Below are 26,722 nucleotides of genomic sequence, written 5' to 3'. Positions count from 1 at the left end.
ACTCAAAGTCTCACGTTCCAGGACACTGCCCTTGAAGTGGTAGAGGTGAAATCCCTTGCTGAGTCCGAGAGAAAACCAACCCTGAAGGATAAACTGATTAAGAAAGAAGGAAAGAAAGAAAGATCATAGTACTATAGGGCTATAATCTATCATTCCCAAAAAAATATATATTTATGGTTGGGACAACTGGCCTACCCACTTCCAGGGCCCATGAAAGAGAATTAAATATCTTTGTGGAGGGAAAAAGTTAAACATGATAAAGGTAAATATGACTTCATCTAGTTTTCACAAGTCGGGCTGAGTGGTTCAGAGTGTTGAGGTGCTGGCCTTCTGACCCCAACTTGGCAGGTTCGATCCTGGTTCTGTCCGGTGGTAGTTGAAGGTGCTCAAATACGTCAGCCTTGTGTCGGCAGATTTACTGGCACGTAAAATAACTCCTGCAGGACTAAATTCCTGCACATCGGCGTCTCCGAAAATCGTAGTAGTTAGCGGGGCGTAAAGCCAGTAACATTAATTACATTTGGCTTTTAACAAGCTGAGCATATCAGGAAAGAAAAGTGTCCTGGTGACATTTTAGTCGCTCAATACAGGAATGTCTTTGGGTGCTGTGACTTTAATTTTTTTTTTTTTTTTTTTTTGCTGTTTGCTTTACGTCACACCGTCACATAATGGCGACGATGGGACAGGAAAGGCCTAGGAATGGGAACAAAGCGGCCGTGGCCTTAGGTACAGCCTCAGCATTTGCCTGGTGTGAAAATGGGAAACCACGGAAAACCATCTTCAGGGCTGCCGGCAGTGGGGTTCAAAACCCACTATCTCCCGGATGCGAGCTCACAGCTGCGCGCTCCTAACCGCACGACCAACTCGCGCGGTATTTTTACCCTTCGGTTTATTGACTTGGCTTGTATAACCTAAAACTTAGGCTAAGTTGGATTATATTTTAAACACCTACATCACTATTTTCACCTGTGTGCAATTATGTTATTTATTTCATTAACATTATGATAATTATTATAATTGAGCATTGTTAACTTATAAGATTCCAACAGACAAGCATTGGTTTTGTGTAGAGTTATACATTTGTTAAATTCACGTCGTTTCCTTTCATGATGTACACGCCTATTCTTTGTTACATTATAGGGTATTTAGATATAGCCTAAATTTCTTTACCAATTAAGCTCTTCAATAAAGACATACATAACTGTCCCATGCCAAGATATATTGGTAGAATTAGAGCTGTCAAAATGGTTCATAACCCCTTTGATTTATTATCTTGACATGGATCACCCGCATCATACATTAAAATTTAAAGTTTTACCACTAGAGCAGCTGACATGGAAAAGTGATTTGAAAATTCAAACAAATTCATCTTACGTTAAAATCTTCAAAAAAATAAACTGTAGACTTTTCCGATATATCACCAGCATTTCTCCAGCTCGCCAAAATCCATTTCTCCCTAGTTTTAGCGTCTTTGGAATGTTTATAAACAATTTGTTTGGGATGGTATGCGATGTGCTATTGCACATCGGAACTCTACACCATTTATAAGTTTTCTGCCTCACTGTCTGCGCAGGATTCATTTTAAGTCTAAAATATACCATTCAGATTATTATCCAATGTATAGACCTCGAATTTAACCATACTAGACACTAACGTAAAGTAGAAATACGCGAAGTGTATCCTGCTTCTCAGAGCACACTACGTGTTATTTCGTCTGCTAATTCAGTCAACCTGTACGATGACGTCAGGCCAATGAGATCGCGTACTTGCGTGACGTGACATTTTCGTAGATTTTTATCATGTTTGGAGTTATTATTTGTACATTCTGATCACATTTTTGAATTCTGCATGCAATTTTGTATCAGATTAGCATATTTTTAATTAAAACCCCGGATCATGCATGTTCCCTATTAGAGTTAATTTTTGCTGAAGAAAAGTTTGTGAAAACCTTCCCTTCAAGAAATTCTTTCCCTTCTGCCATCACCGCCCGTCTCCAAACCTGACCCTGAAATTACGTGCACTTGTTCTTCAACTCCACCAACCTTAAATAGCTCCACCATCCAACACTGTCGATAAACCAGTTACTGTCGCTCAGAAATTCAATTGTTACTGTACCGCGTGGTACACCTCCACGTCGCTAATTCAAACTTTGCGCCAGTTGAAACTCCCCTACTGGAGGAAGTCTGAACTTTATCTAATGTGTTAATTTTCAAGTTTCTCAGAAGATGTCACTACTTGGAAATTTTGAAGTTTCTGAACTGGGTCGTTTTCGATGTATTTTTGTTCTGCCTGTAGTAAGAAGTGTGAACATTCTCTTCTAGAGGACACTACTGAAGAACTACGATGGTGCACCCTAGTGCGAAGTGAAAGAACTGTTTTTTGGAGAAATTTTTATTTCAAAAGTTTGTTCCTTGTTAAATTTCCTTCTGTTATTGTTTAAGTTGGCTGTATAACCCTTTCTTTCCCCTTGTTTTGAATTTAGCCAATCCCGAATTTCTTTAATTAATTTATGACCAATCAGGTGTATCTTCCTCAACAGCGATATGTTGCTTAACCCTAGCCAATAAAATTCTTGTGGGAGGGTGTTCTCATTCCTGAAACGCCTCGAACTTTCCGCGAGAGTATATAAACTGCTGATTTTCGGGTCTCTGGGCCACTTCAGTAACATCTATCAGTGTGTAAAGTACGTAGCAGGGGGCGGGAAGCGCCTCTTTCTTCGGGCAGCAGTTCATCCACAAGGTAATGGCCGTTTAATAACTTATTTTCTTGCTAGCTCAGCAGTTTAACTCTCGGGGCAGGTCCGAAGCCTTTTACCATGTAACTTTCCCTTAAAATGTAAAGACACTCGGTATCTATTCTATCTGTTCAACTATAAATTGGGATGGAGAGTGCTTAACCCTCTCGAGCTCCCACTCATATTGCATTGAGGTGAACTTATTTTCTCAACCGTTTCGTCCTTAACGTAATGTAAACTGTTTCCTTCTAAAAGTCACCTCTTTAGTATGGGATTAGCCCTTGCAGTAACGGCCTAGTGCCAAGTAGGTTTTATATAAAATGTGTTAGGAGTGCAAGAACGCCTCCTCTCAAGTTGGTATTTTAGAGGCCACGTAAATAACCTTTCCTTACTTAATAGGCCTCAGTAGGTTGGGTATTTTTACCCCTGTGTTTATGTCCTTAGAGGACAACTTGAAGGTGGAGTTTGGTGTGGCCTTTTATAGGGTTGAACGTTGAGAGCGGTTTGCTCTTTTTGAAATTTGGTTCTGCGTGCCTCGAGGAGGCTTTACTGTGTAATTTGGAGCAAGTGCTCCTGGGCATGAATGGGGTTTTCTGCCCCTCTGTTGAAACTTGTTTTGGGGTAAAGCTGGGCTAATTGCTCAAGAATTGTGAGTTCGGGGCTCGAAGCCCAAATCCTGTAAATACTGTAATTGTACTTTTGTTGCCTTGCTACTCTGTACCTGCCATGCTTGTTATTTCTTGATTTTGAAAAGAAAATATAACCTTGTTAAATTTTATCTTAACTTTAATTTCGTATTTTGAGGCCCGTTCACCCCCGCACCTTCTTTCACCTCTGCTGTTCCATAGATACCTCGGAACAGTTACAATGTCCTACTTTCACCTGCGGCAACGACATGAAAACTGGTGAGGAAGGGATGCCAGCATGAGGTATGGGCCCGCCTCGTTCCGGCAATGTCTCCTTCTTAACGGTCGACTTGGGAAATGTCATTGTTGAGAGTAGCTTGAAAGCCGAACCCCAACTACCCACTCTATCACTGGGCAGAACCATGCTACTTGGCCCTTGGTAGCTCTAGCCTTGGCTGCTCCTCTCAATGTACCAGGAGAAACGTATCTGAGAGTCTGAGGGTACATTGGGAGTCCGGACAACCCCATCCAGACATCGGCAGTGGTGTTCTTGCCCTCAACCTTGGGCATAACTGACTGGACTTCTACGACTTTGCAAACAACATCAAGATTTCTTCCCTTCAAAAACCTATTGAAAATAGACTGTCTATCAAGAGAGTTTCCACGTATGTTCAAAAAGAGTTCTTAGATGCAAGATTTCAAATCTGTTCAGACTGTCCTAAAACCTTAGTAGGTGGAGGTCTGTACCGGGGGTACACCTTCTCCGTCCCCTTGAACTGCGCGCCTTCTAGAAGGCCATCTGTGTGGCGAGTCTGTAACTAATGTAACTCAAGATACTTGGACCTTTTACGATTAGATGTATCTACTATCGGCTTATGTGACCCCTCAGGTGGGATTACGGACAATTACTTGTTAAGGGAATTTTCAATTTTCAATGTTTATACAACTTAAGTCTTTGTGGATTGCTTTTTCATGTGTTATAATTGTCAACAATCCTACGCCTTCTTCCTTAAGTTAATAATCAATCAGGAATTTTGTGTATACTTCTCTAGCCAGGCATTCTGTCTGTACCATGAGGGTACATCCGCCCCGTGCATTCAAATCAAACGCCTTGTGAACTGACATCTTACTACTAAAACTTGAAACAACTAGTGCAAGAAGTTGGGATGATGGTCAACAGATGTCACTACTAAAGTTACAGTAATGAGTTACTTTAAGGTTTCCTAAACTGACTGGATTTCTTTTTTTTTTTTTTTGGTGTATCACAGTTGTCAACACTTCAATCTCTTTCCGCCAACTTTAAAAGTAACCCATTAGAAATTTTGGATATAATTTTGAACCAATCAGGGTTTTCTTGTACATATTTAATTAGCCAATTAAAAAATGGGGGGTGTCGGGCATGAGTCCATCTCTCTCTCGAACCTTCCCCTAGGGTATAAAAGCTGGCAATTTTTCGAGCTACCTTGTCTTCTTGATTGTCGAGCGTACTGAGTGTGTGCTAATAGTGGAGGCGGGGGGCGTTTCGCCCTTCATCGAGCAGTCCAGTGCAATAAGGTAATGGCAGCCATGTAGGTGATAGCCTCTGAAAGCTAACCCGAGGGGAAAGTTTCCAGTCCTTAATAATGTAACTTTAATTCCCAATTTTCAATAACGTTAACTTCATCTTCCAATGTAAATTTCAAAACCAGTCTAAAAGCACTTAGCTGAAATACGGGAACATAGAGCGCGACACCCTGTCGACTTCCCTATCCAATTGTATTTGAGATGACTATGTTTTTGTAACCGTTTTCTGTCTGTAGCCTTGTAACTTAAATTTTCTCCATCTAGTCACCTCAGTAGAGTGGGATTAGCCCCTGTAACTTCGGGCCAGGAACCCAAATAGGGTTTTATCTTGTGTACAAATTTCAAGGAGTCTGCCTCTGCAGCATTTTGATTTTTGGGCCAGTAACTTTAACCTGTCTTTTTCTTTCCCAACAAGGCCCGGTAGATTGAGTATTCTATACTCCTGCAGAAATTCTTAATGTTAAGTGGTTAAACTGTTGAGAGTTGAAGACAGTGAAATCTGTTTGAACTATTAAATGTAGATTGTGCCTCTAAAGGCATGGAAATTGTAAATTTTCAGTGAGCAAAGATGCTCGTATTGTCATTGTTTAAGGGTAGGAGCACAATCCCCTAGATATTCATAGAGCACTGATGCCCTTTCTTGTGTAGCAGTGCTACTAAAACTCTAAAAGAAAGTGGGAGCAAAGGTGTTGAAATAACTTTTGTAAGCTCAGATGAGAAATTGACGAATTTTGTTGATTTTCCAATTTCTCTTGCCTTGTATGTGAACTACTGTACTTGAAATCTTGTTCCGTCGCTGAGCAAATTATTTGTTAATTGTTTGCAGTTGGAAAAAAAAAAAAGGGGAGAAAATAAATATAACTTTAATTTTAAAGCTTAATAATCTTTTGATCATAGTAGATAGACCCGTTCATGCCCGCACCTTCTTTCACCTCTCTGTTCCGTGAAAACTCCGTAACACTGCCGATCTCAATAGATTTCTGGAACGTTCCCCTCTGAGATGCTATAAAAGCTTTAGGGCCGAATTGTCATCTTCATAACTTTGGTCTAGTGGACGTATGGCATTATAAGAAAGCAGGGGCTGCCTTGCCGTCGTCCGGAAGGCACAACTATTCAAGGTAATGGCAGAAATTTTTAAACATGTGATAGCTTCAGGCAGATAACTTGAGGGGAAGGTTTCAAACTTCTTTTCTTAATGTAAAGTTCCCACTCATTGTTTAAATATAAATTTTCAGCAAGTCTGAGGACTCTGTTTTAATCCCTACTGGGAAATATGTAAATTACAGGAATAAAGAGTTTTCACCCTCTGTTAATTCCCAGTCAACTTGGTATGGTGTGACTAAGATTTTCTAAACCTCCAAATTCTTCTCACTGTTTTGGTACTTAATATTTCATATCTAGTTACCCCTCCATAGTATTAGGCTTAACCTCTGCAATTTTGGGCTATAAGCCTATTTAGGATTTCAAGTGTTTTTCAAAAAGGAGTGCATGTGTTTCGACTCCTAGCCTTTTGTTCATGGCCGATCGTCTTAAACTATTTAATTTTATATTATGGCCATTCAGTATGGGCACTCATTGCCCCGGTTTAGTGTTATTATTGATAAATGAGTGTGTAACAGACTGTTGTACAGAAGTGACTGTAAACACTGTTTTGAAAGTCGTAAGAAAGAACTTTGTAAGAAGCTTATGCCGCATAGATGCTGCACTACAGTAACCTTTCGGAGCTCAGTCTCCTAGAATATAAGTGAGAAGAAAATATGCTCTTGTAAAATAGTCTACCTTCAGAGCTACAATGCTCATCCCTTGTAAACTACTGTGTCGATAATTTTCTCTATTGTACCTAATTTCTGGACTTGTAGTCCACTGTTGTTATCCAAGCTGACGAGCTCATCACAATTATATTATTGTTGTTGTTTATTCAGATTATCTATCAAATTCTAAAAACAAAAACAAACAAGGAAAGAAAAAATATTTCAAAATTTAGTGCTTAACTTATGCTCCGGTCATTTCCCTGTCTACCCATTCACCCCAACATCTTCTTACACCTCTGTGAACCACAGAATTTCCGTGTCAAATAACATTACATTAACCATTGTTTGTTATGATGTTCATTGTCTCTTCTGCTGTCATTCATCTCCAATAGATGGGATTACTACTGCGTTCCGAGTATAACAGCCTGCCTGAATACTGGCGGGAAATAGATACGGAATTAGATAACTTTCTTCTTTAGCATGCCATTCCTCTGGTTCATACATTTTCTATACTGCTGGTAGGTAACACACTGGTCATCATAGTATTCCACCTATTCGATCCCTACTCTGAGGCGCTGATTGGAATGAACAGTGTGCACACTTAAAGGCTGTCTGTGGCCTGATCATTCCAATACTGGAACTTTGGACTGTTAGATCAGCAGTAGAGTACTATTCATTAAAAGTGAGAAGTGTGGTTTTTCATTTGATCGAGTATTTCATATGAAAGCACTGCTTTTAATAGTGATGTCCCTACTGGTGTCATTGTAATGACCTATGTTGATTTCAGTTGGGATAACTACTGAGGATGTAAAAAAGGCACATGGAGAGTGAGTGTCTGCCATTATAATGAAAACTTGATTGTGACTACCATTACAATGAAAATTCCCTAACGTATAGTGACTTCCGCGACACGTTTCTGGGGTAACATTATGAGCTATCGCTTACTCACAAAGTGTACACTACCTAACCTAAAATTCTGTATACAATGTAGAATTCTGTAGCAAAGCATGGGTACATCAGCTAATGTTTTATATAATCTTTAATATCTCCTTGATCCCTGAATCGATTTTGGAAAAATTAACACGAGGAGACATTTAAAACGTGCTCCATAAGAAGCCATTGTTTCTGAATTGATACTTCAATTGGTTTAAAAGATAGCAAATTTCATGCATGGACATTTCCAGATCGTATGATATTACCTACCCTTGACCCCGTGCTGGCTGTGCAATGAAGGGAGTAGCGTCATGGCGGGTTGATTACTAGCTCCTGCGAGACTTTGTTATTACCGCATTTACACGAATAATCCCTGCATATTCTTTAAAACAAACTGATGCATGAAATTGGGGTGCAGGTTTTATTTGCTACAAGATTGGCAACATGCTCCTGGCTCACCTTGTTTTTTATGTTGGATCTATAGTTATGCTTTGTGTAACCGCAGATGGAATTAAACTGACACCATATGTCATATTTAAACGGAAATCTATTCAGACTTGTAATTATAAACTGCCAACATTAAAAAAAAAATTTACAAAGTAATTTAAATTCAAAATTAATCTGGGTTACGATAGAACACGTCTTCCAGAATGTGCAGGGGTATCTTTTCGCACTCTCACTCACTTCGGTGTGTCTATACTGTGTTTCATAGTTGATAAGTTTGAGTGAAATCGTATATTCTTTCGTATTCGGCATTTTAAGGAACGCCACAATATCACGTAGCAGGCAGTGTGTGGAGGAGCAGAATCTGGCGAAGCCGACTGTAGGCGAAAAAGTGTGGGTTATAATTACAATCAATTCGTACGTACCGAACAATATGTCGATGAAACTGAATTTCATTTTTACTGCCAAGCCCAGACGGACTTATGGTTTTAAAGGAGATGGGGTCACTGTACTGTATTACAATGCAGATGGAAGTGAAAGACTTCCTCCCTTTGTCACAGGGAAGTTTGATAAGCCACATTGTTTTAAGTGTGTTGGGCACTTTCCGTGCAAGTACAAGGCATCTAAAAATGCAAACAGTACAGTAAACCAAAATATAAAACACTTGCACACAAGAGCCGGCATAATTTGTCCTTGTCTTTGAAATGTGCTTTTTTTCTTTCATTGCATGAAGTTATGTTTGCCAGTGAGTTATCCAAGTGCATTATCTGAATAATGTAAATTCACCTTGTTGGATACATTTCGAAAACAGGTTTTTTTCATGGCATTTGAAGGGTTTAAACTGTGAATCAATGTTAATTGCATGCAGTAGTGGATATCAAAATATTTTGTGACGCAGCAAGAGTTGGCATTTTTGATTTAAGAGTTGGCAGTTACTGTACTTCGAAATCACATAACGTGGTTTTACTGTATCACAAAACCAACATCCGAGTTTGTTGGTGTGTCTGTTTCAAGTGTTTACATTGCACGGAAAGAATTATCCACCACTGGTTGTGTTACTATCCGAGTAAAAAGGGACCACGTGTGAGAAGTGTTTTAGATATGGAGTGTGATGAATTTGTAATTTAGGAGAGGATTCTAGTGATGCAAGAGACAACAAATCTTCCGACCTACAGGGAATCGAGCCTATTGCAAGTTCAGATTAATTAAATAACTGTCACATAAGTAGGCCTACTTGCTAATTTACGTGGCATTTTATAGCAGTGATAATGTAATTTTATCATCTCAGGCAAAGCAGCTATATCTATAAATTAACATGTTCATATTTGCGTAAAGTACACGTGGACCTCATGGAGTGATATGAAATGTTTGTTTATACCTATGTTACTCTTTCAATGGAAGTAATATTAGGTCATTTCATTTTTCTCAAAATGATCCTTAATAAAATTAGTGTGTGGTGATTATTCAGTGGTGGTGATTATTCACGTAAATACGGTATTGGCGCTGAAAACACACTTGCTAATACTTTATAAATTATTTATGATGTATTTTATTTAAGAAATACTTGATGTATGCTCAATCCCGGTACAATATTTATTAGCATAGATTACAAAAGGCATTAGGATCTTACCTGAAAATCATTTGCATCACTTGAGCTGTCAGTTGCAGGTTTCTTAGTATTTGTACTCAAGAGCCCACACAAATCTGCTATGAAAGACTCGTCATAAACTCCTCGTTCATCCCAAATTTTGAAAATTCGAAGCACCTTCTTCTTAACAGTATCATCTCTGCAAAACAATCAGCAAAATAAGAAAATAATAACCCTTAATATAGTAATAAGGTTAACCAAGTAGAGCAGAAGTAAAATGACATTGAAACAACACTTTCAGTAAGATTTGGTATTGCCTTGTTTGTTCACTGAAGGAATTCCTGATAACCAGACTTCAATTAAAATCTGCGGCCTGTTTCCAGTCATTTGACCGGGTCAGGAATGAAATGAATGAAGCCCCCATCTAGCGCCGAGGATAGGAAATGTGCCAGCTGCTGAAGCCTGTCACACTCCTCTGGGGCAATGATAAATGACGACAGATGAAATGTTAATGGAGAGTGTTACTAGAATGGTGAGAGGGACAACCGGAGTACCTGGAGAAAAACCTGCCCCGCCTCCGCTTTGCCCAGCACAAATCTCACATGGAATGACCGGGATTTGAACCATGGCATTCCGTTTTGCGCTGTCAAGATCAGAGCTAGTTATGTAGATCGCCAACCTCCGCTCGGAGATGGCGTCTTAAGAAGAAGAAGAATCCAGCAGTGAGAGACCGGCGCGCTGCTGCCTGAGCCACGGAGGCTTTAACCAGACTTCAATATGCTAATTAAAAAATAAATAAATAAATAAATAAAACCACACACACACTACTTATGTCAAGTGGTGAGATGAAACCAAAGAAAATACTAGCATACAGTTGTCAACTTACCCACCAGGCCAATGGCCAAGGCAGTGCAGAACATCCCTGTATAACATAAAACCAAGCTAGAGGCTGGAATTCTACATTTTATTCATTCCTAATTGAAGACTGAATGTGGTAAACAATGAAAGTGCCACAGTCGTCAGGTTTACTTGTAATGTTCATCATAAGGTTTTGTTAGTGATCAGTGTGCCCCAGCTGAGTGACTGATGAATGCTGAAAGTGCCTGTTAGAGAAGAAATCTTGAGGGGATAAAACTGGGTTGGGCAAATATAATTTATTCCTTATGCTCATCCATAACAATCTTCTTGTAACTTAATACAGCAAATGAACATCAGTGTTCTCCCTGGAAATGTTCATCAGCTAGGTGACAGGAATGAGTAGCTGGGTGGAGAATACCATGTAAAAAATGAATATGATAAAATTTCAATCTATTCCTCTCAGGGCATTTACAATATCAGACAGGTATACATTAACTATAAAATTGAACTATTTTAGTGTTATTATCTCGAACAAGTCATAACAGAGTATTCTGAACTTCTAGTATTCTACTGCTCGTTCATAATCATACAACACTGGGGGTTAGCACTCTGTTGCTGTGAAGTGCCATACAGGTTTGGGACATCATGCAGAATATAGTGCTCATAAGCGATTCCATGCTAATCCAGGCACCGCTCATGTGCACTACATTATAGTTAGCTAAACATTTAAACTCCGATGTAACTGATGCAATTATACTGACAATAATGAAGATTTATCATTTAAATAAACAGTTTTACAGTATTTAAATTTAAATATGGAACACCCAATGATTCATATGCATGTATTAATATTATGTAACTAGCACATATCTAGATTAATAAGCCAGGTGGTCTTAAAATAAGCAGGGTGGTGCACCCATTAAAAAGGTCCTAGAAAGAATACTGCACAGTATATATGACTTTAGTGCAACCAAGACCACCACCATAATCATAATCATCATCATCATCACTTTTCCAGGTGTGGTGTAAAAGCACCTGCCATCTCCTCCTGTATTCATGCATCTTCTGTTCTGAGACATAATTCTAATGAATTTCGTTTCTGTTGCTTGAATTCTGCTAGTCATTGTTTAGTAGAGCACATGCCTCTAAACCATATGTCAAAACTGGTACAAAATAGATGTGGTACATGGTTGTTTTTGCATTGTTTTTTTTTTCCTCCCCTAACTGTTAAATGTAAATATATATATAAACTTTATAATTTCCTATAATTTTCTAATGAGTAGCGTCAATTATTCTTCGGACCACCACTGCCGGACTCTGCTAAAATACCCAGTGATTCTACGCACTGGTGCCGACTACTGTGTCTATAAACTTATATTGTTTAACTGTAACTTTCCCATTGTAATGTTTCTTAATGTTTACATTTATTCACTAATCAGTACCTGATTTAAGCCTTGAGGAGGTACTATGACTGATGATGCCCTCAATGAAGGGTAAAACATGTCTCAAATGGATTTAATAATAAATTCCTAAGTGTTTAAAAATTTATAATGTATTGAATAGGTGACACATTAAACCCTTTAGCATCCTACAGCTCATTGTACGTCAAAAATACTCTAGTGCAGTGCCGTCCTTCCTCCATAAATCCTCAACAAACTGGTGTGGCAATTTCTGCATCCTCGCCAAATAGAGCAGACCAAAAACTGCCCTTATTTTGTCAGGATTTGTATTTAGAATACCTCTCTCCCTGCTGTAGTTATCTTGAATTTTTCTAAGGCAATCATTTGTGTACATTAGTTATTTCTTCAATCATTTCATCAGGAAAAAATAGTTTCAATACATCAATTTTTTTTACAATTTCTCCCTTGACTCCAGGTGAATGAATAACTATATTTCTGCACCTCCTACATGTTTCTTGGCATGCTGGATGAGCATACCAAACAGTCATCTGGTCCTTACCAATATACTCCACGTGATGTCCTGTTATTTCCTCCCCTTCACTGGCAGATTGTTCACTTCCACTTTCATGGTAACTATTATTGCATTGATCAGTGTCTGAATCAACTGAATCCTCTAACTCTTGAGAAGCAATATCTATGTCATTATCACATTCTTCTAACAGCCACTGGATTACCTGAACTTCTGAATCGTCCATCCTTTACTGCCAAGTACTACATGTAACTACCTGTACACTGATATAATAAATAACCTTAAACATTCACGCATTAATCTGAATCTTAATGCATGCCGAGTCCGATTATTCAATAATCACAACAAAACAATAATGAATTATTTCAAATTTCACTAACACCATCGGTCAAGGTGTTAGCGCAGCGCTCACAACTTCACAAACAGCAATCTAATTCAATGTGATGACTAGCGCGAAACCCGCTGCCAGCATTATTCAATTCTTAACATATCAACTGTCAGTTAGATGGCAGCAGAGGCCAGTAGAACAAAGCACAGTCTACCAGCCTTGTCACGTTGGTGATGTGTTTATTGCTTTCTGTGACATATTTTTCTAAACGGCACTCGTGCTATAGAAATTGGTATCATTCGGAAATTATTTCCGCCTTGTATTCCACGATTACTTCCTGCGTGGCTTTGCTCACATTGCTTATTTGTTATCATCTTCGTCATGGAGCCTGAAGCATGGAGCAATTGCTTGAATGTTTTCTTCTATTATTCTTAAACTTCGTCTGGTACGATTTTGTGCCGTAAGTTGTAGTGTCACCTTGAGAGCGAGTCTCTCACTCTCTCCTTCCTTCCCGGTGGGCCATGCTGACAATAGCTGGGCGACGCCATGAGTTGTGGCTTGACTAAGATGGGGAAAGGACATGTGTTTGCTCCGCTCCAGGATCAGATTCCCATCTATGACATGGAGCCTGGATAGTTGAAATAAGTGTGAGGACTTTGCCCTCGGAAATCTTCTTTCTTTATTGAACAAGAACATCCTCTTATTTATTTATTTTTTCTGGATATGGTAACTACTAGTGCTTCTACGTGAGTAGACAAACGTAATGTGTTTCTGCAGCATGAACCAACATGTAAGTCTCTTCACAATTCAATTTTTTTGGCCTACGGATTCCTCGGAAGATGATGTACAAAACTTCGGGTCTGTGAACTTCTAAAAGCGTCCATCTTTGTATTCTTTTAATTTTAGTTAGAGTATTTATTAAATCGGGTTCCTTCACTGTATCTTGATAATATCGCTTAACTGTTTCTTAAAAGTGAGGGTAGTAAATTTTAAGAAGGTTACTTCCAAATAAGTATTATGAGTTATTGTTATTTCAGATTTCTTCTTGTTTTGAAAAGGCAAAGAGTTTGTATTTATCTAACGTTTTTGGTATGCGTAATTGAAAAGGTAACTACCCTATTTTTAAAATTAAATAATAATAATAATAATAATAATAATAATAATAATAATAATAATAATAATAATAATTGTACCGGGCGGTACACCTCCACTCCGCTAATTTAAAATGTGCGCCTGTTGAAACTCCTCTGCTGGAGGAAGTCCGAACTTGATTGACAGTATTAATTTTCTACCGTCTCAGAAGATGTCACCACGTGGAAAATTTTGAGTTTTTGAACTGTGACATTTTTGATGTGTTTTTGTTTCGCTTGAAGTAAGAAGTGTGAACTTTCTCTTCTAGAGGACACTACTGAAGATCTACAATAGTGCAACCTAGTGCGGAGTCAAAGAACTATTTTTTTTGGAGAAAATTTAATTTCAAGAGTTTGTTCTTTGTTAAATTTCTTTCTATCATTGTTTAAGTTGGCAATATTTACCCCTTTCTTCCCCTTGTTATGAATTTATCCAATCCCGAATTTCTTCAATTAATTTCTATCCAATCAGATGTATCTTCCCCCAACTTGAATCTGTTGCGGGGTCCTATCCAATAAAGAGTTTGTGGGAGGGTGTTTTCTTTTGCCTAACGCCTAGAAACTTCCGCGAGAGTATTTAAACTGCTGATTTTTGGGTCTCTAGGCCACTTCTGTTTCATCTTTCTGTGTGTTAAGTACATAGCAGGGGGCGGGAAGCGCCTCTTTCTTCTCCAGCCGTTCAACACAAGGTAATGGCCGGTTAATAACTTCTTTCTTTGCTAGCTCAGCAGTTTAACTTTCGGGGCGCGTTCTAAGCGTTCAACCATGTAACCTTTTCCTAAAATGTAACTTCTCTTTTCATCTATTCTCTTGTAAAACGACATATTGGGATAGAGAGTGCTAACCCTCTCGAGCTCCCACTCACATTGTCTTGAGGTGAACTTATTTTCTCAACCTATTTTTCATTAATGTAAAACAAATTGTTCTTTTCTTAAGTCACCTCTTTAGCATGGGATTAGCCCTTGTATTAACGGCCTAGTGCCAAGTAGGTCTTAATCAAAGTGTATTAGGAGTGCAAGTTCGCCTCCTCTCAAATTGTTATTTTAGAGGTCATTTAATTAACCTGCTTTCCTTTTAATAGACCCCAGTAGATTGGGTATTTTACCCCTGTGTTTATGTCCGTTGAGGACAACTTGAAGGTGGAGTTTGGTGTGGCCTGGGAGAGGCTTAAATTTTGAGAGCGAGTGGCTCTTTTGAAAATTCTGGGTTGTATGCCTCATGGAGGTTTTTCAGTGTAATTTGGAGCAAGGGCTCCTAGGTATGAATGGGGTTTTCTCCCCCTCTGTTAAAACTTGTGTTTGAGGTAAAACTGAGCTGATTGCCCAAGCATTGTGAAGTCAGGGCGCGAAGCCCAAATTCTGTAAATATTGTAACTAACCCCTTTTGAATTGCTACTTTGTACCTGCCATGCTTATTATTTCTTTGTTTTCGAAAAGAAAATATAACCTTGTTAAATTTTAAATTAATTTTACATTGCACTATAATTTCGTAGCTTGAAACCCATTCACACCCGCACCTTCTTTCACCTCTACCTACCACGGAAAAGTCCGTAACAAGTGGTAGCAGAGCGTGGTTGAATGGGTCTCAATTTAGCCCCTTTTGACGGCTAAATATTGTTTGTTCCGAACTCTAACTATTTTCCCAGTTGCTGGAATTTTTTGAGTTTTTCAAAATTGGTCTGTCATCATGCCCGGCCCTCGCGATGTTCTCCTTCTTAACTATTTGCGTAAGGAGGAGTTGATCTATGAATTAACTATCAGAAATGTGCAATCTGGAGGCACGGTTGCAATAGACACTAACAAGCTTAGAGAGTCCCTTGATTTGCCCATTTCTATCCCCAATTTGGGAGAGAAAGAAATTGACGACTCTCTTTCCACGATCACGGAGAATATTACTGGGCTAGCTTCTGTAGTTAGTTTTTTTGATGAAAATGATCCGTCTCCTAATCAAATTAAGCGTGTGCAAGGCAGGCTATATCATTTTTCGAATAGGGTTAACGATCTGTTGTCTCTAAAACTGAATGATGTTCAGAGGAAGGAAGCTAGTACGCTCCTGGAAAATATTTCCGAATTATCTAGTAAGGTCACTCAATTGTTAACTGGGGAAGTTCCTCCCAAATCTGATCAACCCACCATAGTAAATGCAGGTAGTGAGGAAGCGCCTCCCAAGGGAGAAGTTAATAGAATAACCGTTGCTGCTCAAACTATCCCTGCCCCACTGGACAACGAGTCTGAACGCCGTGCATCTCTGAGTAACATCCGTTCTGAATTAACTTCCTTGCCATTGAAACCTTTACCTACTATGTCACCCGGGTTTAGCAGCTTGCCTCATCCATTGGCAATGTTGCTCAGAGGTATATCTAAGTTTTCCGTTAATACCACCAGTGACGTAATTTCATTTTTAAGATTTCTAGTGGAATTTCAGGATCATGCCCTTGTTTTTTCTCTTTCTCCATGTCAAATCTTGCAAATTATCTATCCGTATGCTATTGGTATTCTCTCTGATAAAATCGTAAGAGCCATTGCCGAGCAATCATCTATTGAGGATTTCCATGCCCATTTGCTAGCTAACTTCATCCCTGCTAGGGCCAGGTCCTCCCTTATTCAGAAGTACTATTATCGTGTACAGCGCTTGGATGAAAACTTGGCTGATTTCATACAGGATATTAAGTTTTATACTAGGGTGTTTGCCCTTCATTTCCTAAAGATCAGATTGTACAGGCTATTGTAGAGGGAATTTCACCTCCCTATAGGTCATATTTGTGTTTCGCGGCGTGCCCGCAAACTTTCTCGGAACTTGAAGCATTGGCCGTCTCAGCGGAAGGAGTTAGATACGCCGATTCTTTGCGTGTCGCGAAAGAACCCCCGCCTTCCATTAGTAATACTCGGCCTCCACCTCGCCGATCAGTCACCCCCCGTAAATGTTATGCTTGCGGGTCGCCTGACCATCTGCGCAATAAGTGTCCTCTGATCAAAACTAGTAGGGCAAATAATGGAGCTGGTTCATCACAAGGCTGTTTTAAATGTGGGGCTTTCTCACATATCGCAAAGAATTGTCCCAATTCGAATAGCACCCCCTCCTGCTCAACTTCTGGTGTAACTTCCAACAACAATCAAAAGTGACTAGTGGCTGCGGCTGAGTCAACTAATTCTGCTTCCCAAGGCTCAGCCCCTGGCAAAAAGGTCGAGAATTCAGGGAACGATAAGTCTTCGAATACATCTTTTGAATGCCCCAAAGAGTGCCTTAGGATTGCGGCGGATACCCCCGCACCTGTTCCTTTACTTAAGATTGAGTTAAATAACGAGCCTATAACAGCTCTCTTAGATTCAGGCAGTGTTTGTTCGATTATTGCGGCTGAATGGTATTCTAAATTGAAAGCTGTTTGTAAACTACCTGACTACGTCTCATCTTCTATTCAATATGTTTCGGCTAATTCATCTCCATTAGAAATTCTAGGTTCCGTACTGGTCAAAATTCGTATTTTTAAGTTTACTTGGAAAATTAAATTGTTTGTGGCTAAGCACCTGTCTTGCCCCATCATACTGGGAGCGGACTTTATTTCTCACACTGGTCTTGTGCTCGATCTTCAGAGTAAGTCGTGCACATTCAAATTTGTGTCCAATTGTAAAATTCCCTTGTTAAAGTGTAATTCTGTGTCGTGTTCTTCTATTTCGCCTACCCAGGATGAGATGTTGTTAGACCTTAGACATCTACCTGAGGAGCAGGCTGATAGTATTCGTAAATTATGTCAGTCATTTCCAGAGGTGTTCTCTGATACTCTTGGTGTTACTGACCTTATTGAATACAAAATTGAGGTCACGGATTCGATTCCTGTCCGTTTTCCACCTTATAGGCTATCTCCACCTAAAATGAAGGCTCTGAAAGAAATTATCGATCAGATGTTGAAGGATGGTATTATTAGGCCCTCTAAGTCGGGGTATTCATCGCCTATTTTTCTAGTCCCGAAACCCCAAGGAGGCTTCAGGCCTGTCATTGATTACAGGGCTCTCAATCGGAAGGTGGTGTTGCAATCTGTGCCCCTTCCTGACCTTCATTCTTGCTTTTCATGGTTTCGTAAGGCCAAGTTCTTCACTATCTTGGACTTGAATCAGGCCTATAATCAAATTCCCCATGCCGAAGAGTCTAAACACCTTACAGCGTTTGCCACGGACTGGAATTTATACGAGTACAACCGCGTGCCTTTCGGGCTCCCCACGGGGGCAGCTGTGCTCAATAGGCTACTAGATAGGGTCTTCTCCGACATCAAATTCGAGTACTTATATCACTATTTAGATGATGTCGTCGTATTTTCAGAGACTTTTGAAGAACATCTAGATCATTTGCGAGAAGTTCTCGATCGCCTTCGTAAGGCTGGGTTAACTGTTAAGTTGTCCAAGGTTGCCTTTGCTAAGCCCTCTATGTCATTCCTAGGGCATATTGTGTCACCCGATGGTGTAGCAGTCGATCATTCTAGAACACAGGCCATCCGTGATTTTAAACCTCCCAAGGACATTAAAGGTATCGCCAGGTTCATTGGTATGGTGAATTTCTTCAGGAAGTTCATTCCTAACTTTGCTAATAGAGCGGCGCCCTTAAACCTTCTTCGTAGGAAAGGCATCAAATTCGAGTGGGGACCTTCTCAACAAGCCGCTTTTGAAGACCTTAAATTAGCGCTTTGTAATGCCCCTGTCCTTGCTATGCCTGATTTCTCGAAGAAATTCATTGTCCAAACCGACGCATCGTCGTCAGCAGTAGCTGCAGTCCTTCTTCAAGAGACTGAACTAGGGAGGCGCCCCATCACCTATGCGTCTAGGACCTTGTCGGCTCAAGAAGCCAAGTATTCCATCTATGAGCTCGAAGGTTTGGCAGTCTTATTCGCCGTAGAAAAGTTCCGTCTCTATCTGGAACACGTCAAATTCGACCTGGAGACAGATAATCAAGCATTAAGCTGGGTCTTAGGTAGGCCGCGTCGTACTGGTCGTATAGCCCGCTGGGCTATTCGTATTTCTGCCTTCCAGTTTGATGTTAGACATATCAGAGGTACCGAAAATGTTGTTGCTGATGGACTCAGCCGTATGTTTCATAACGACGTCGAGACCCACGAACCGGTCGACAGTTCATCACCTCCCGAGTCCATACTATCTGGTGTTAATGCCATCTTAACAGATGCTCCCATGCTTTTTAGGGATATTGAGAAATACCAACGTGAAGATCCGACGCTGGCTCCGATAATGGAAATCCTTTCTTCTGGGGAACATGTTGTCCCTTATGTTCTGAGGAATGGTGTTCTATGTTGCCCATCGAGGCATGATAGGATGATGAAAGTTGTCGTTCCAGCTGTTCTTGTACCTATGATCTTCAAGTATTATCATGAGACCCCATTAGGAGGGCATCTTGGAATCTTTAAAACTCGTGAGAAGATTCGTGAAATGTTCATCTGGAAAGGTATGGACGGTGAAATCCGGGAACTTGTAAAAGCTTGTAAATCTTGTTTGCTCAGTAAACCCACCATGTCCACCAAGGTAGGCCTTTTGTCTTCGCATCAAGCGTCGCGCCCTATGGAACGTCTGTATATCGATTATGTAGGACCCTTCCCCCAGTCAAAAGGAAATGCTAACAAGTTCATCTTTGTGTGCGTAGATGGTTTTACCAGATTTTCTTGGTTATTTCCGACTAAGCTAGCTACCGCTCAGTCTACCATTACCTGCTTAAATTCTATTTTTGCTTCTTTTGGTCCGTGTCAATATATTGTATCTGATAATGCTAAGGCTTTTACATCTAATTTATTTCGTAAATTCTGTTTTGACTTATCTATCTCTCATGTAACTACTTCTGCTTATTACCCTCAACCATCTCTGGCTGAACGGGTTAACCGTAATCTCAGGTCCGCACTTATTGCCTATCATCATGAAGATCATTCCAGGTGGGACACGTCCCTGCATTGGATAGCTTTTGCTTTGAATTCGGCGGTTCATGAATCTCACAAGTTTACTCCAGCTTCTTTGATGTTCAAGTTTGTTCCCAACTCGCCGCTCTCTAACCTCTGGTCTCTGAATGACATTCTACCCGAGACAATAGATCCGGATAACATTAAAGATCTTTGGAAGAAGGCTAAAGCCAATCTTAAAGTGTCTCATGAAAAGGTTAGGGAAAGGTATGATCGTGGACGGAGACCCACCACTTTGAAGGTAGGTGACCAGGTGATGGTCAAGAATTTTGTTCCCGCGGGCAAGCTTGCCCCCAGATTTCATGGGCCTTGTATAATTCTCGATTTCCTCACCCCGGTTACGTTGTTATTAAGCACTCCAGCCACCGAGAGGATATTTAGGGTTCACCTGTCCCAGGTGAAACCGGTGTAAATTTTGTGTCAACTTGCTTCATATAATTTGATAGGAATATGAAGGTTATATTTTTTTTTTGAGTTCCACTCTTAAGGCATTCTGCTCCTTCTATTTTATTTTATATGTAAGCATTTCTTGTAAACCTCCCCGATTGTTAAACTGCCTTCCTGTCCTTACCTCGGCCATTACCACGCTCCCGTCTCCTGCTTCAATACACACAGTGGCTTGACTTATGCCATGGATATTTGCACGCCGCTGGCCCCTCAACCTCTCCACAAGCCTGTACCCTCAAAAAAGATGATGGTCCAACACAATTCTGCCGCCAAGCTTTAATGTTTCAGTGCCCCCGCAGCCGCGCGGCGCCGTGCAGCAACTGGAGCTGAGGACGGGCCCCCTCGGCCCCAGCGAGGACGACGTGTGCACGGCGAGCCGGAGCTCTCCTCCCGGCCAAGGCTGATGTGCGGCGCACGACCTGCTACTTGCCCGCAGCCTGTATATGTTCACCACGGGCGCGGCGTGCTTCAACACCTCTGCTCCCCTCATAGTGCGGGCGAGCGGTATCTCAGGGTACTTGAGGGGTCCGAGCGGCCTCCTTTGGACGCAAGCCGCAACGGCCGGTCTGGCAATCCCACTTCATCACCATCTACTACATGAACAGATACCATAAGTAATGACTACACTTGGGAATTCAACTGCAATATTTGGTGGACTTTGAAATTTTTTTCCTTCACTTTCAAGTATAAAAAGTTATCTTCAGAAATTCAACTTCTACAAATATAAAGACTTTACTTCATCTGCAACAACAAATTTTGAAATCAAATCAACCCCAAATTAAGAAAATCTTATAAATTTTTTGGCAATCAATCTTCATACCCACAGCATAACTTGGACCTTGTTTCAAACTGATTTCATGTGTCATCCCAGGAGGAACTTTTGGGGGGGGAGGTCTGTACCGGGCGGTACACCTCCACTCCGCTAATTTAAAATGTGCGCCTGTTGAAACTCCTCTGCTGGAGGAAGTCCGAACTTTATTGACAGTATTAATTTTCTACCGTCTCAGAAGATGTCACCACGTGGAAAATTTTGAGTTTTTGAACTGTGTCATTTTTGATGTGTTTTTGTTTCGCTTGAAGTAAGAAGTGTGAACTTTCTCTTCTAGAGGACACTACTGAAGATCTACAATAGTGCAACCTAGTGCGGAGTCAAAGAACTATTTTTTTTGGAGAAAATTTAATTTCAAGAGTTTGTTCTTTGTTAAATTTCTTTCTATCATTGTTTAAGTTGGCAATATTTACCCCTTTCTTCCCCTTGTTATGAATGTATCCAATCCCGAATTTCTTCAATTAATTTCTATCCAATCAGATGTATCTTCCCCCAACTTGAATCTGTTGCGGGGTCCTATCCAATAAAGAGTTTGTGGGAGGGTGTTTTCTTTTGCCTAACGCCTAGAAACTTCCGCGAGAGTATTTAAACTGCTGATTTTTGGGTCTCTAGGCCACTTCTGTTTCATCTTTCTGTGTGTTAAGTACATAGCAGGGGGCGGGAAGCGCCTCTTTCTTCTCCAGCCGTTCAACACAAGGTAATGGCCGGTTAATAACTTCTTTCTTTGCTAGCTCAGCAGTTTAACTTTCGGGGCGGGTTCTAAGCGTTCAACCATGTAACCTTTTCCTAAAATGTAACTTCTCTTTTCATCTATTCTCTTGTAAAACGACATATTGGGATAGAGAGTGCTAACCCTCTCGAGCTCCCACTCACATTGTCTTGAGGTGAACTTATTTTCTCAACCTATTTTTCGTTAATGTAAAACAAATTGTTCTTTTCTTAAGTCACCTCTTTAGCATGGGATTAGCCCTTGTATTAACGGCCTAGTGCCAAGTAGGTCTTAATCAAAGTGTATTAGGAGTGCAAGTTCGCCTCCTCTCAAATTGTTATTTTAGAGGTCATTTAATTAACCTGCTTTCCTTTTAATAGACCCCAGTAGATTGGGTATTTTACCCCTGTGTTTATGTCCGTTGAGGACAACTTGAAGGTGGAGTTTGGTGTGGCCTGGGAGAGGCTTAAATTTTGAGAGCGAGTGGCTCTTTTGAAAATTCTGGGTTGTATGCCTCATGGAGGTTTTTCAGTGTAATTTGGAGCAAGGGCTCCTAGGTATGAATGGGGTTTTCTCCCCCTCTGTTAAAACTTGTGTTTGAGGTAAAACTGAGCTGATTGCCCAAGCATTGTGAAGTCAGGGCGCGAAGCCCAAATTCTGTAAATATTGTAACTAACCCCTTTTGAATTGCTACTTTGTACCTGCCATGCTTATTATTTCTTTGTTTTCGAAAAGAAAATATAACCTTGTTAAATTTTAAATTAATTTTACATTGCACTATAATTTCGTAGCTTGAAACCCATTCACACCCGCACCTTCTTTCACCTCTACCTACCACGGAAAAGTCCGTAACAAGTGGTAGCAGAGCGTGGTTGAATGGGTCTCAATTTAGCCCCTTTTGACGGCTAAATATTGTTTGTTCCGAACTCTAACTATTTTCCCAGTTGCTGGAATTTTTTGAGTTTTTCAAAATTGGTCTGTCATCATGCCCGGCCCTCGCGATGTTCTCCTTCTTAACTATTTGCGTAAGGAGGAGTTGATCTATGAATTAACTATCAGAAATGTGCAATCTGGAGGCACGGTTGCAATAGACACTAACAAGCTTAGAGAGTCCCTTGATTTGCCCATTTCTATCCCCAATTTGGGAGAGAAAGAAATTGACGACTCTCTTTCCACGATCACGGAGAATATTACTGGGCTAGCTTCTGTAGTTAGTTTTTTTGATGAAAATGATCCGTCTCCTAATCAAATTAAGCGTGTGCAAGGCAGGCTATATCATTTTTCGAATAGGGTTAACGATCTGTTGTCTCTAAAACTGAATGATGTTCAGAGGAAGGAAGCTAGTACGCTCCTGGAAAATATTTCCGAATTATCTAGTAAGGTCACTCAATTGTTAACTGGGGAAGTTCCTCCCAAATCTGATCAACCCACCATAGTAAATGCAGGTAGTGAGGAAGCGCCTCCCAAGGGAGAAGTTAATAGAATAACCGTTGCTGCTCAAACTATCCCTGCCCCACTGGACAACGAGTCTGAACGCCGTGCATCTCTGAGTAACATCCGTTCTGAATTAACTTCCTTGCCATTGAAACCTTTACCTACTATGTCACCCGGGTTTAGCAGCTTGCCTCATCCATTGGCAATGTTGCTCAGAGGTATATCTAAGTTTTCCGTTAATACCACCAGTGACGTAATTTCATTTTTAAGATTTCTAGTGGAATTTCAGGATCATGCCCTTGTTTTTTCTCTTTCTCCATGTCAAATCTTGCAAATTATCTATCCGTATGCTATTGGTATTCTCTCTGATAAAATCGTAAGAGCCATTGCCGAGCAATCATCTATTGAGGATTTCCATGCCCATTTGCTAGCTAACTTCATCCCTGCTAGGGCCAGGTCCTCCCTTATTCAGAAGTACTATTATCGTGTACAGCGCTTGGATGAAAACTTGGCTGATTTCATACAGGATATTAAGTTTTATACTAGGGTGTTTGCCCTTCATTTTCCTAAAGATCAGATTGTACAGGCTATTGTAGAGGGAATTTCACCTCCCTATAGGTCATATTTGTGTTTCGCGGCGTGCCCGCAAACTTTCTCGGAACTTGAAGCATTGGCCGTCTCAGCGGAAGGAGTTAGATACGCCGATTCTTTGCGTGTCGCGAAAGAACCCCCGCCTTCCATTAGTAATACTCGGCCTCCACCTCGCCGATCAGTCACCCCCCGTAAATGTTATGCTTGCGGGTCGCCTGACCATCTGCGCAATAAGTGTCCTCTGATCAAAACTAGTAGGGCAAATAATGGAGCTGGTTCATCACAAGGCTGTTTTAAATGTGGGGCTTTCTCACATATCGCAAAGAATTGTCCCAATTCGAATAGCACCCCCTCCTGCTCAACTTCTGGTGTAACTTCCAACAACAATCAAAAGTGACTAGTGGCTGCGGCTGAGTCAACTAATTCTGCTTCCCAAGGCTCAGCCCCTGGCAAAAAGGTCGAGAATTCAGGGAACGATAAGTCTTCGAATACATCTTTTGAATGCCCCAAAGAGTGCCTTAGGATTGCGGCGGATACCCCCGCACCTGTTCCTTTACTTAAGATTGAGTTAAATAACGAGCCTATAACAGCTCTCTTAGATTCAGGCAGTGTTTGTTCGATTATTGCGGCTGAATGGTATTCTAAATTGAAAGCTGTTTGTAAACTACCTGACTACGTCTCATCTTCTATTCAATATGTTTCGGCTAATTCATCTCCATTAGAAATTCTAGGTTCCGTACTGGTCAAAATTCGTATTTTTAAGTTTACTTGGAAAATTAAATTGTTTGTGGCTAAGCACCTGTCTTGCCCCATCATACTGGGAGCGGACTTTATTTCTCACACTGGTCTTGTGCTCGATCTTCAGAGTAAGTCGTGCACATTCAAATTTGTGTCCAATTGTAAAATTCCCTTGTTAAAGTGTAATTCTGTGTCGTGTTCTTCTATTTCGCCTACCCAGGATGAGATGTTGTTAGACCTTAGACATCTACCTGAGGAGCAGGCTGATAGTATTCGTAAATTATGTCAGTCATTTCCAGAGGTGTTCTCTGATACTCTTGGTGTTACTGACCTTATTGAATACAAAATTGAGGTCACGGATTCGATTCCTGTCCGTTTTCCACCTTATAGGCTATCTCCACCTAAAATGAAGGCTCTGAAAGAAATTATCGATCAGATGTTGAAGGATGGTATTATTAGGCCCTCTAAGTCGGGGTATTCATCGCCTATTTTTCTAGTCCCGAAACCCCAAGGAGGCTTCAGGCCTGTCATTGATTACAGGGCTCTCAATCGGAAGGTGGTGTTGCAATCTGTGCCCCTTCCTGACCTTCATTCTTGCTTTTCATGGTTTCGTAAGGCCAAGTTCTTCACTATCTTGGACTTGAATCAGGCCTATAATCAAATTCCCCATGCCGAAGAGTCTAAACACCTTACAGCGTTTGCCACGGACTGGAATTTATACGAGTACAACCGCGTGCCTTTCGGGCTCCCCACGGGGGCAGCTGTGCTCAATAGGCTACTAGATAGGGTCTTCTCCGACATCAAATTCGAGTACTTATATCACTATTTAGATGATGTCGTCGTATTTTCAGAGACTTTTGAAGAACATCTAGATCATTTGCGAGAAGTTCTCGATCGCCTTCGTAAGGCTGGGTTAACTGTTAAGTTGTCCAAGGTTGCCTTTGCTAAGCCCTCTATGTCATTCCTAGGGCATATTGTGTCACCCGATGGTGTAGCAGTCGATCATTCTAGAACACAGGCCATCCGTGATTTTAAACCTCCCAAGGACATTAAAGGTATCGCCAGGTTCATTGGTATGGTGAATTTCTTCAGGAAGTTCATTCCTAACTTTGCTAATAGAGCGGCGCCCTTAAACCTTCTTCGTAGGAAAGGCATCAAATTCGAGTGGGGACCTTCTCAACAAGCCGCTTTTGAAGACCTTAAATTAGCGCTTTGTAATGCCCCTGTCCTTGCTATGCCTGATTTCTTGAAGAAATTCATTGTCCAAACCGACGCATCGTCGTCAGCAGTAGCTGCAGTCCTTCTTCAAGAGACTGAACTAGGGAGGCGCCCCATCACCTATGCGTCTAGGACCTTGTCGGCTCAAGAAGCCAAGTATTCCATCTATGAGCTCGAAGGTTTGGCAGTCTTATTCGCCGTAGAAAAGTTCCGTCTCTATCTGGAACACGTCAAATTCGACCTGGAGACAGATAATCAAGCATTAAGCTGGGTCTTAGGTAGGCCGCGTCGTACTGGTCGTATAGCCCGCTGGGCTATTCGTATTTCTGCCTTCCAGTTTGATGTTAGACATATCAGAGGTACCGAAAATGTTGTTGCTGATGGACTCAGCCGTATGTTTCATAACGACGTCGAGACCCACGAACCGGTCGACAGTTCATCACCTCCCGAGTCCATACTATCTGGTGTTAATGCCATCTTAACAGATGCTCCCATGCTTTTTAGGGATATTGAGAAATACCAACGTGAAGATCCGACGCTGGCTCCGATAATGGAAATCCTTTCTTCTGGGGAACATGTTGTCCCTTATGTTCTGAGGAATGGTGTTCTATGTTGCCCATCGAGGCATGATAGGATGATGAAAGTTGTCGTTCCAGCTGTTCTTGTACCTATGATCTTCAAGTATTATCATGAGACCCCATTAGGAGGGCATCTTGGAATCTTTAAAACTCGTGAGAAGATTCGTGAAATGTTCATCTGGAAAGGTATGGACGGTGAAATCCGGGAACTTGTAAAAGCTTGTAAATCTTGTTTGCTCAGTAAACCCACCATGTCCACCAAGGTAGGCCTTTTGTCTTCGCATCAAGCGTCGCGCCCTATGGAACGTCTGTATATCGATTATGTAGGACCCTTCCCCCAGTCAAAA

The 26,722-nt window shown here is 40.8% G+C and overlaps 1 protein-coding gene across 3 annotated transcripts in view; it reads right to left on the bottom strand.

Annotated features, from left to right (window-relative positions):
• The window catches only part of LOC136873871 (uncharacterized), a 615,800-nt gene that overhangs the window by 473,882 nt on the left and 115,196 nt on the right, over nt 1-26,722 (bottom strand). For all 3 annotated transcript variants that reach the window (XM_067147177.2, XM_067147176.2, XM_067147175.2), the window contains exon 3: nt 9,682-9,838. In XM_067147177.2, the coding sequence (XP_067003278.2) occupies nt 9,682-9,838 (157 nt within the window). The remainder of the gene's footprint in view (nt 1-9,681; nt 9,839-26,722) is intronic.

Source organism: Anabrus simplex, chromosome 5 (genome assembly GCF_040414725.1).
Source record: "Anabrus simplex isolate iqAnaSimp1 chromosome 5, ASM4041472v1, whole genome shotgun sequence".
Taxonomy (NCBI): Eukaryota; Metazoa; Arthropoda; class Insecta; order Orthoptera; family Tettigoniidae; genus Anabrus; species Anabrus simplex.
This window is presented reverse-complemented; position numbering and strand designations above follow the sequence as displayed.